Genomic DNA, 12,360 nt, shown 5'->3' on the forward strand with positions numbered 1-12,360 from the left:
TTCATCTAAATAAAAAAACTCACTCACTCACAATGTTGATTGAGGCTATGGTCCATTGATGGAAGCCAAAACTGAAATCATAGAGATTAGCACTTTAAACTCAGAACTAAAAGAAAGAAAGAAAGAAAGAAAGAAAGAAAGAAAGAAAGAAAGAAAGAAAGAAAGAAAGAAAGAAAGAAAGAAAGAAAGAAAGAAAAATCACAATTGACCCTAATCATCTTTGATAGTATTAAATTGTGTGTGGTGTAAAAAAAAGAAAAACCACTGTGTTATGCTAATAGCCAATGCTAACTGTTGTGCATCTCTCCCAGGTTGTGACCATGGTTGTGACCCAGGTCATATCTGAATGGTCATAACCAGGGATTAACCCCGTGTTGACTGACTTGGTGTGAGTTGAACAAGAAAAAAGTTCAAGTAACCCTGGTCCAACCCTCCTTATTGATCTGAAAGTGGTATTACACACACTGACACAGAAACAGACACTGATGGAGACGCACACGTTGGGCAGACAAACATCCTCTTTATCTATACCTCTCTCTCTCTTTCTCTCTCTCTCTCTCTCTCTCTCTCTCTCTCTCTAGCGAATGGCTACATCAGTGCCAGGGCCTCACCGGGCCTCCTCTCCGTCGCCAATGGCAACAGCCTGGGGAAAGTCCCGGCCAAGTCTCCGCCCCCGCCCAGCCCTCAGATGGTCAGCAGGAAGCCAGACCTGAGGGTAATCACCTCACAGAGCGGCAAGAGCCTCATGCAGCTGGTGAGAACTACAGCTACGGCAGCCCCCAGGGGGCAGTGTCGGGGAGTACTTAACACATGTAGTTTAATTACTAGTTTAACTACAATTTGTAGTAGTTGGGTGGTAGTTTACTACATTAAAATCTCAGTAGCTTTTTCGGTAGTCAACTACTTTAGTATGTAGTTTCTTTTTGCCCTGATGAAATATGTTTCAGGGGTATTTTAGATCATTTCCAGGGCAATTTTATCAAATGTGGGAAATGTGTTAGTTCTATTTTGCATGACAGACCAATATTCAATGACTGTTTGTCTGGTGTGTTATGTTATGTAATGGAGGCGTACTTGGAAAGAAACTTTCAAATAACATGACCTATGGCAAAAGACAAAAAAACATAACATGTTCAACATATCAATCAAAATATCATGTAGGCTATTAGAATCATATTAGCTCTAACATTTGATGCTACGGTTCAACGTCCTCCACTTCTGTCATGTCAACACCATCAGTTGATTGATCTTTTGCCATATGGCAGGATTGAAGTAAAGCGTATCGATACAGGAGTAGGAGATAGTCTGGCAAGCGAGACTACTGTAACTACAGGAGTAGTTACTGTAACTACAGGAGTAGTTACTGTAACTACAGGAGTAGTTACAGTATAGTGCAGCAACGAGTATAGTGTCTACGCTCCTGTGTGCTCCTTTGTTCGTTTTGAGTCATTCTCGTGCAGTTCAGCTGAGCAGGGCTCGTGAGCCCATCCCGTCCAGGCCAGTGAGCCCTGAAGCCCCGCCTGCTGTGATGTGATGGTGCCTACAGCAAACTGCCCCCACACAGTGGCTGCATGCAGGCAGAGACAGAGCAGAGTGGCTCACTGCTCCTCCATGTACTCGCTTGTTTAGTCAAAGTTTATTCATATTGAACGTCGCGTGTCCAAATTGCATCAAATCCGACATTGTAAATTGCAGTAATGTTAGAATACAGAAAGTTAACTCTTTATTTTATGGGGACATTTAAAGCTCATGTCATCCCAATTCCAAAGGCAACTTAATATTCTTTTGCAGGCATTTTTGCCCCGAACCCCCCCTAATTTCTGACCCTGGATTTACCTATACATTTAGCATTTTACTGATTCCACCTCAACAACTGCTCCCTATCCTCCTCTTAAAACCCATTCTCAGGCTGCCTAAGTGAGGGTTGGCCTGCCCTAGTCCCTAAATCAAACAACTACACTTTACTCAGTGTCAGTTCAACTGTACGTTTGTGTTTTGACACGTGAAAGCCGGTCTCTGATTGCTCAAAAACATGGCTTTAGGGCTGCATCGATCGATTGTTTTTATTATCGATCAATCTTTGGATTATTTTTGTTGTTATTTTTGTTTTATTGATTAATTGTTTACTCTGTAAAATGCAAAAAAAAAAAAAAAAAAGAAGACGAATGTCCATCACAAGCAGGTTATCTGTGGGGTCTTGAAAAGTATTAAAAGTTGAAAATCAATTTAGTGAAAATTAAGGCCCTTAAAAAGTATCAAAAAGTATAATAATTGCGCAGCAGCCCTTTGATTTGTTTCAAATGGAATATCGTTCCATCAGCACCAATTGTCGTTAGTCTCTAATGGTTTATCTATATTGAATGAATCCGAACTTGTTCATCCTCCAATTCTCTCCCTCTCTCTCCCCTCTCTCGTTCTCTGCCCTCTCTCTCTCTCTCCCCATCTCTCTTTTCTCTCTCGCCCTCTCTCTTTCTCTCTCTCACTCTGTCCCTCTGCTTGCCCACTAAGCGAGCGTCTGCTGTCACAGACGTGATGCTGTGGCTTTTACGGGGGATGGACACGATCACACCTGTGAATACTTTTGGGCATAAACACAACTATATGGAGGTTTGCGCCGAGATGACGCCAAGCGCAGCACAATTAGAGCTTTGCGGATCGCTATTCGGGCACAAAACGGGCCCTAATGCAAAATTACCGCCTTTGCGATGATAGAGCCCTTAATCTCCTAATGTAATATTTGAGTTGTCCCTTCTGATTCTAATGTCCACTGTTTGTTATGTCTGTTATAAACCAAATAAAGTGTTGGTCATAAAAAAATAAAAAGTCTTAATCTCCATTTGATGAGATATTACATTTTGTAGCTGATTGTGTTGAATTGGCATATATCGTCTCATATCGATCGCAGAGCCATGAATTGAATAAGGTATATATATATATATATATATATATATATATATATTAGCACTACCATGCTATCTTAGCATCTGGATCCAATCATTTTTGTTAAGTCAGCCATCGACCCACATTCAAATATGAAATACTGTATAAGAATTATCAGGTCAAAGAGTCGATTATACTACATCTTGACTAGAAAAGTAAAATATAGTACAAACTCTTGTCTCACTTATTTGCGTTTGTTTTATATTTTTGACATCAGTTAGTTGGTGTAGAAACGTAACGGTCCTGTTTTCTACCCCCACCCCCTCCCCCTCCCGCCATGCAGACAGAGGAAGAGCTGGAGTTGGTGAGTGAGGTGAATAGACTTCCAGACTTCTAGCTTCGTGGATGTGGTGCCAAATTCTTGTGTGATTTCACCGGGCATGAGTGTGACACGGTCGCCAAACGCACCCCACCTGCCCTGACTCACTGGCAGCAGTGCTGTGACTAGAATAGAGGCAACAGCCTTAGCGCCGCAGCACGTGCTGAAAACCTTCAGCTGAGTGCGACTCACACAGCTCAATCACATGGTTGCCCCACTTCTTGGAGGATTTGGACCTTGCAGACTTCACCGTGGGCTGGGTTCTACAGGGTTCCCTTCACAGCTTGAAATTGACCACAAAAAGCATGCCATTTGGTGACACTTTTACCCAAAGCATGTGGTGGTTTCAATTGATTTTGAAGAATCAGAAACTTCTGATAGCTCAAGATTATGAGCAGAGGATTTTTGAACTTTGAACCAATGTCAAATTATGGAATCAAGACATAGGAATGCTGTTTCTTTGTCACTTTAAACATTTCACAAAAGTCAAAGCTGCAAAATGTATTTTTTTGAAAACGTTCAGGTGTCATTTGGCCATTTACATTGAGTGGTAAATTTCAGAGTGGAAAAGATGCATAGGACCAGCTACAGTAGCCCCCAGCCTGAACTGCTGTGATTCAAATAGAGTGCAAGTCACGCCCTCTTCCAGGTTCGGCATACAGCCTGAGAGATTTCATTCCCATTATTCTTTTTTCGTGACACTTTTCATGAAATGTTCTATTGTCGCCTGATTCTAAATATAGCTGGATCGCTTAGTTTGACCCCTCTTGATTCTAAATATAGCTGGATCGCTTAGTTTGACCCCTCTTGATTCTAAATATAGCTGGATCGCTTAGTTTGACCCCTCTTGATTCTAAATATAGCTGGATCGCTTAGTTTGACCCCTCTTGATTCTAAATATAGCTGGATCGCTTAGTTTGACCCCTCTTGATTCTAAATATAGCTGGATCGCTTAGTTTGACCCCTCTTGATTCTAAATATAGCTGGATCGCTTAGTTTGACCCCTCTTGATTCTAAATATAGCTGGATCGCTTAGTTTGACCCCTCTTGATTCTAAATATAGCTGGATCGCTTAGTTTGACCCCTCTTGATTCTAAATATAGCTGGATCGCTTAGTTTGACCCCTCTTGATTCTAAATATAGCTGGATCGCTTAGTTTGACCCCTCTTGATTCTAAATATAGCTGGATCGCTTAGTTTGACCCCTCTTGATTCTAAATATAGCTGGATCGCTTACTTTGACCCCTCTTGATTCTAAATATAGCTGGATCGCTTAGTTTGACCCCTCTTGATTCTAAATATAGCTGGATCGCTTAGTTTGACCCCTCTTGATTCTAAATATAGCTGGATCGCTTAGTTTGACCCCTCTTGATTCTAAATATAGCTGGATCGCTTAGTTTGACCCCTCTTGATTCTAAATATAGCTGGATCGCTTAGTTTGAACAAGTCAAACTATTTAGAAGCATTTTACAAAACATCTATGGGAGAATTAATTGGGAATGAAATCTCTTAGGTCGTGTGCCGAACCTGGAAGAGGACGTGACGTTGGCACTCTGAGGAAAGGGAAATGGGGCAACCAGGTGGCTCCTCCTTGTGCTGTGTGGTGAATGCATGGTGAATGCTACTGAGCATGTGCATGGTTGGTGTCACAGGTGTGAGGAGGAGAGCGAGGAGCGGCCGGGGCTGCAGGTGTGGAGTCTGCAGCAGACGGACCTGTCACACGCATCATGTGACGCACACCACTTCAATCCCACTAGCATCTGACACACACACACACACACACACATGTACGCCGACATGTGTTCATCTACGTTACCACATAAATGCGCGCATACACACGCACACACACACACACACACACACACACACACACACACACACACACACACACACACACACACACACACACACACACACACACACACACACACACACACACACCTACCTCTAAATGGACATACACACACCTCTTAGAGTGCTGCAGAGATGATGTATTTTAGTAGGCCAACCCGGCAGTTAGCTTCACACTGGGTTCCCTCATCTGAAAGTCATTGGGGTTTTTTGAATGGGTTTTTGGTCAGATTCCTGAAATAAGGTCTGTGGTTAACAAATGTTTCTGATACTTGGAACTTGGTGTTCAGCAAGATAATCTTCACAAATGAACACCACTTTTATGATGAATGTGATCTTGCCAGAAATCACGACCACCAGAAAACACTTCAAACATCATAAAAGTGGTGTTTGTGCAGATTATCTTGCTGAACACAAAGTTTAATCACAGCCCTTATTTCAGGGATCTGACCAAAAACCCATTGTCTTCCAGAGAAGGGAAACCAAACTCATTTCCAGGTTTTAGGACTCATTCCCCCATACACCTCTCAGCACACACATACAGTATATAGGCAATCATCTGAATCCACACACACACGCCATGCTGTACCACTACTGTATGTACACGAAGGGCCGCCGCACCCTATACACCGAGTACGCAGACTGCGTAGGGCATCATGTGCTCTTAAGGGCCTGCAAAAAAAAAAAAAAAAATTGGTGCCCGCAGTCAGGCCACTCATTGAACAGCAGGCCAGGCGCCGCCTACTGGTTTACTAGTGGTTTTATTACTTTATTCAGGGTTAAAGTGGGTGCATCTCATTGTAAAATTGGACTCTGCCCAAATTGGGCTTCAAACGGCCCAAATCTGGCTTCAACCAGCCCAAATCTGGCTTCAAACGACCCAAATCGGGCTTCAAACGGCCCAAATCTGCCTTCAAACGGCCCAAATCTGCCTTCAAACGGCCCAAATCGGGCTTCAAACGGCCCAAATCGGGCTTCAAACGGCCCAAATTGGGCTTCAAACGGCCCAAATTTTCCGCCGCCACCCTTCGGACGCCGGCACACGCGCTGGCCCGTATCGGCCTGGCCTGCTTGGTATCTAATCCCTGGCCTGAATTATGATCCCAGTAAATATAGTAAATATACTGTATGAATAAGTATTCGGTTTTAAGATTGCAGTTGTGTATTTTGCGGGGGGGCGGGGGGGGGCACCACAAAACAATTACACTTAGGGCACCCAAATGGCCAGCAGCGGCCCTGTGTACACGCACCCCACAGCACTCCCTACACCACACATGGGCAAAATACGGCCGGCCCGCGGGCGCCACCTGTGTGGCCCGCGATGGAATTGGAAAAAAAAAGAAATTTCTTTTTTTTACACACACAGTGCACCTGAACGCAACATGCAAGATACCCGCTGAATATGTGTCCAAATGTTCATGTCATTCTGGCCAATACTCCACTTCTGTTATAGCATTTCAGTCTAGAATATGGAATCTTTCAATAATCTTTATGACTAAAAGGCTACATTGAATTAGAAATTTAAATAACTCAAATAACTCATTAGTTTTGGATTTATTTAGCTTCAAGACTGCATTTTTGTTGTTGTGTGACCCTCAACACAGGCTTTGATCATCCCGGGACACTTACTGATACTTATGCTTAAATTAACCCACTCATATTCTGATTTATTTCAAGAAAAACATTTCAGCTAGTGGAAATTCTAATTGGCTGGTAACTTTTAAATCTAGCAGCCATATTGGCAGGTGGTCAAAAAAAAAAAAAAAAATCAAGCCCTGAGAGCAGGTGGTGACATATGGAGTGAGTGAGAAAAGGATCAAATACTGGTTAATTTAAAATGAGTTATTCCTCTAAACCTGGCTTCAAATGCACCAAATTGTTCGCGCTGGCGCCGTTCGGCCCTCAGCAAAACTTGGTAGCGAGGACATTTTTTGTGGCCCTCTCTATCATCAAAGTTACCCATCCATGGGTTACGGCATGACAATATTTGTTCGGCCCCCGGCAACAATCTGGGTTTCTCATGTGGCCCCCCATGAAAAATAATTGCCCACCCCTGCCCTACACGCACGCACACACACACACACACACACACACACACACACACACACACACACACACACACACACACACACACACACACACACACACACACTCTGGTGCCTCTCTTAACCTTGTTGATGCATGCCTCGCTGTCAGCATGATCCTCACTACAGCCTCTCATCACACTGAGCGTTGCCGTGCCAACACCACCTTCACACACTTTTCATCTGCACGTCGATGTTAGCGTGTCGCCACGGAAACGCCTGGCAGGCCACCAAGGTGTTTGATCACAGAAACATGTAGTTATACTGTCTGTCCTGCTACGGCAAAGTGCAGCGAGTGCAGCGCAGTGCAACGGATTATTTGGTTTCAAAGAAATTGTGAATATCAAGACTTGATGAGCTTTGTTTTGAAGTATTCCTTATCTAGTCCCTGAAACAACACTGCAATAACTTCAAAAGCATTGGCGAGAAGGAACACAGTAAAAAATACTTCATTACTGTACTTGAGATTTTCACGTATCTGTACATGTACATTACTCAAGTTTTCTACTTTTACAGTAAGATGTTTTACTTGACTTACTTAAAAAGAAAACTCTTTACTCACCCCATTTTCAAAACTGACTTGAGTCAATACTCTCAGGAAATCATCAACTGTAGAACATTAGAAATGCCTTTTAGACTACTTTTACTTTTTTACTTGAAGTAAATTTAAGGCCATGCATTTTTAATACTTTGACTTGTATGTAAGGAATGTATGTACTTCTACCGCCTCTGTTCAAAAGTGGAAGGGAAACTGAGGGTTCAAAGTTATTTTTGTCTTCATTTGCACTAGTCTGTATTGGTGCACTTCACCTTTGCAAACCTTACTGCATGCTAAAATGAGATCAAATGCATGGTTTGAAATTCAGCTGGAGGTGGAATGAGTGGTTTGGTGAAATAGCTCAATAGTAATCATGTAATTGAGTTGCTCTCAGTCACAGTACTGAAGCTGTACAGTGGAACGCACATGCTTCCCATTATCATTATTGCTGTTGAAAATGGATGAAGTCATGTGCCGTGGACTCCGACATGAGACTCCTTATAAGGAGAAAAAGACACGATTGGCTGTGGAACCAGACGGAGCTTTTCTCACGCCAGTCAGCCACAACACTGGGTCCACACACACACACACACACGCACACACACACACACACACACACACACACACACACAGCATTGGGCTGTAAATCTTATAAGATGTTTGTAGATATTTTGCCCCCGCTGTAGACTGACAGCAGTGAGAATTGTATCATCCCACTGTATCAGTAGACCAGGGGTTCCCAAACATGTCCATGTCCCAGACCACCAAATACAATCACATTAGTGCTACAGACCTGAATTGGATACGATTTTTGTCCCATGCACCTATGGATTTGAAGCTATTTGTTGTTTTTAGATTTGAATTGAGGTGCTACTGGTGAGACTGGAACCTATGATTCCAATAGTCATTTTTATACAGTGCATTGTCTAAATGGTAAATGGACTATTTACAGTATAGAGAGCCTTTCTAGTCTTATCGACTACTCAAAGCGCTTTACAAGAATACCTCACATTCACCCATTCACACCCACTTACACTCACTTTCACACACCAATGGCGGTGGCAGCCATGCAATGCGCTAACCAGCTCGTCTGTAGCAATTAGTGGTTCAGTGTCTTGCTCAAGGACACTTCGACACACTGCCAGGAGGAGATAGTCTCGAACCGGGAATCTTCTGATTCCCAGATGACCAGCTCTATATACTTGAGATAACTTCTATTATACCATGGTCTGGGTGAATACTCGATTCTGATTGGCTGCAGGGTGTCCATTAAAAAGTGATAATGTACAGATGGTAAAGTCGTTCAGCCAAATCGTCTGTTCACCATTCATATCAATGCGCCATAGTTTCAACAGTGTTATCAAGAGACCAGTTTGAGCTCTATACCCCTGTTAAGGGTTAATATGGCACTTTTGTCACTTGAGAAAAAAAATGAGTCAGTCAAAGTAAGTATTTAAATCACCCCTGTGTGCTCAGTTTATCAAAAATAACTCTTATTTACAATTTTGATTTTCGTTTCGGAGATTCCCTCTCCTGAGAGAAGCCGGCTCTGTTCTGGTCAGCTGACAGAAGCCGGGCTCTCAGCTGTCAACTGTCAAACCCTCTGTTTACAACTTACAGCAACCAGCAGCCAGGCGCTCTGGGAGAGCGTGCGCTGCCTCTTATCACTGATACAAATCAAGTCAAAGAGGAAAAAGACGAGATCAACAAAAAGAAAACAACAAAATGGGGAGTTAACAGCAACACACTGAGAGATGTCCTTGTACAAAACATACCTGGACTCCAACATACTGAAAGCAGATAGTTTTCACTCTACTCCTGCCTCGCGCCATTTACGTCTTATAAGACCCCGCAGACGTTAACGTAATTCCCTGGAATGCGAGTTTAAACGATCCAGTTACATGGCGTTGCATTCTTAGACGTTGCCGTTTTATTTTGTATGTTGTTACATAGGCTACAATTGGCCAAATTATTAGTTAGCTTGACTCTAGAATTGTGCCAGGTGTAGAAACTAAGCAGCCATTTTATCCAATGATAGCCTAATCTCGAGGGGACTATTTTGTCTCGCCGGTTCTCAACTCATATTCAAGGTTATGAAAACTAGATTTTGATTGCAAAATGCATGAAAATATAAATTAATGGTCTTGTTTTGTTTCTTTGGCAAGTGACCATGGTATAAGCGGGTTAATGCACTTCGAGGTGTCCATTATCACTTTTTAAGGGACTTCGCGGAGGCAATCATCCTCGGCTTCACCTCGGACGGTTCACGCCTCCACGTCGTCCCTTAAAAAGTGATAATGGACACCTCGTCGTGCATTAACCCTTACTTAACTATTACTATGAAATGATTGTGAAATCAAACTATTCCACTTTTTGCTGTGGACCCCCTAGAAGCCGCTGGATCCCTGGTGGTCCCCGGGTCGCACTTTGGGAACCGCTTCTCTTGAATCATCACCTCCTCAACCTCTTCCACTTCCTGTGTCGCAGTGTTCAACTTCCTCCCTCCGTCTGCCTCTGTTTTCCCAGAATGCACAGCGGTTAGGTGGCTCCCAGGTGGTGCAGTCGCTCACGACACCCGTGGTCTCCGTGGCAACGCCCAGTCTCCTCGCACCTTTCTCCGGCATGCAGACGGCCTACAACACCGGTAAGCCAAAAACTGCACTTCCACGAATGGCCACTTGAGGTTGGCTGCAAATGAGAGTCCTTCCCCATAGAACCCCATGTTAAAATGCCCAACTTTACAGCAGAATCAGAATCAGAAAGACTTTAATGAGCCCCGGGGGGAAATTGGGACAAGTTACAGTTGCTCGCACTCAGGCATGAAATATCCACATAACACAACATAGCATAACACAGTATCACAGTATCTCCCTAAATGTAAAAACAGTCAATACAATAAAATGCAATAGAATAAAATAGAATAAAATAGAACAAAATAGAATAAAATAGAATAAAATAAAATAGGGTCAATGGGATAGTAAAAGTAAGAATTGTAGAATAGCATTCAATAAGTAGTAGAAATAAACAAGTAGAATTAAACAAGTAGAAATAAACATGTTTCCAGCCTGGTTTAAAAAAAAAGGCTTGGTCTCTCAGTAAATACTTTCCTAATGAGTTTATTGTCTCAATCGTGAGTTTCATGTCTTCAATTCAGTATGGTTTTAATTTGGTAAATGATGGTCCCATTTAGAGTAAAATAGACAATAAAGCATCCTATGTTTTGGGGCATGATTGACAGGTCACCTGTCAGTGATCATGGACCAATAGCAGGCAGCACTGCAGCTCTTCTTGTCCAAATTATGGTCGCTTCTGGCTCCAAGAAAACCAAGATGGCCGCACTCACAAGGTTCACAATGTGAAACTCGAGGCCTCAAATCGGAAGTCCAGAAACCAATGGGTGATGTCACAGTGGTGATGTCACAGTGGTGATGTCACAGTGGTGATGTCACAGTGGCGTGGCGTTATGTTCATATTTGAATACAGTTTATGATTTTGCCTCACCACAACATCCTGTTACAACTAGAAAAATATGGCGAATTACGGAAGCAAGGCACCAAAATCAAAATGCCGTTTCCTTTTGACTTTAAGTAGCCAGATCTAGCACAAATTTACCAGCATCTGTCTGGTTTCGGCTGGTAATTCCCAGCAATAAATACTGTACTCTTCCTAATTGTGAACACTAACTCTTTGCACAGTGGCACAATATCAAAGCATTATTATAGTATTGTATCAAGGAAAAGATAAAAAAATATCCAAACACGTAAATGGTAAACGCCGTGTTATGTTATCAAGAGCTTTACTGCCACGGCAAAGAACTTGAAATGCTCAATCAATGCAGTGTGATGCCACAAACTGCCATGAATATTCACTTTGAGTTGTATGTGCGTGCGTGCGTGCGTGCGTGCGTGCGTGCGTGCGTGTGTGTGTGTGTGTGCTTCTGGAATGATTCCACTTCAAAGGTCTACATTAATATGGATTAGCCCTGATTAATATTGATGCTCCAGAAACTTGTATGATGTAAAACAATCCCCCCTCCCCTTCTGCTCTCTCTCTCTCTTTCTCTTTCTCTCTCCATCCCTTATCTCTCTCTCTCCATCCCTTTATCTCAGAGTACCAGCTGACGAGTGCAGACCTCACGGCGCTCCAGACCTTCACGTCGCCTGGGCTGGTGCCTGGCAATATGGCCGCCTGGCAACAGCAACCAGCGGTATCCCAGCAACAACAGCAACAACAGCAACAGTCACAGCAGCTGAGCTTGGCATCGCTCAGTAACTTGGTGTAAGCATTTTTTCCCCAATCAATCAAAAATGTCAATGAGGTCGATTCACCGGTTTCCTCTCAGCTGTATTGACTAAGATGTAACATGGCTGAACTTTGACCTTTCCCCTGACATACTGTATGTGACCAGTACTGAACTGTGCAGCCAGTGTCTTAAGCCTTGTGTGCGTTAGCCTATTCAATACACCAGCCATAACACATGCACATAAAACACTTGAAGCACCTCTCTCATACTGTATCTCATGGTTGATTCATCTTCCTGGTGACCTAGATACTAACCCTCTCTCCCTGCGCTCAGCTCCCACTCCCACTGGAAACCCACTGATTTAGCTTCCTGCAGCAGGGCTAGCC

At 43.1% G+C, this 12,360-nt stretch overlaps 1 protein-coding gene across 2 annotated transcripts in view; it reads left to right on the plus strand.

Annotated features, from left to right (window-relative positions):
• The window catches only part of mef2d (myocyte enhancer factor 2d), a gene marked incomplete at its 3' end in the record, with an annotated part of 137,441 nt that overhangs the window by 102,016 nt on the left and 23,065 nt on the right, over positions 1–12,360 (plus strand). Inside the window, exons 7-10 of one of the 2 annotated variants that reach the window (XM_083635406.1) lie at positions 582–754; positions 3,224–3,253; positions 10,258–10,375; positions 11,841–12,009. In XM_083635406.1, coding sequence (XP_083491532.1) covers positions 582–754; positions 3,224–3,253; positions 10,258–10,375; positions 11,841–12,009 — 490 coding nt within the window. The remainder of the gene's footprint in view (positions 1–581; positions 755–3,223; positions 3,254–10,257; positions 10,376–11,840; positions 12,010–12,360) is intronic. The other variant, XM_083635407.1, reaches the window with a different exon arrangement.

This window comes from Poromitra crassiceps (assembly GCF_964638095.1).
Source record: "Poromitra crassiceps genome assembly, chromosome: 1".
Taxonomy (NCBI): Eukaryota; Metazoa; Chordata; class Actinopteri; order Beryciformes; family Melamphaidae; genus Poromitra; species Poromitra crassiceps.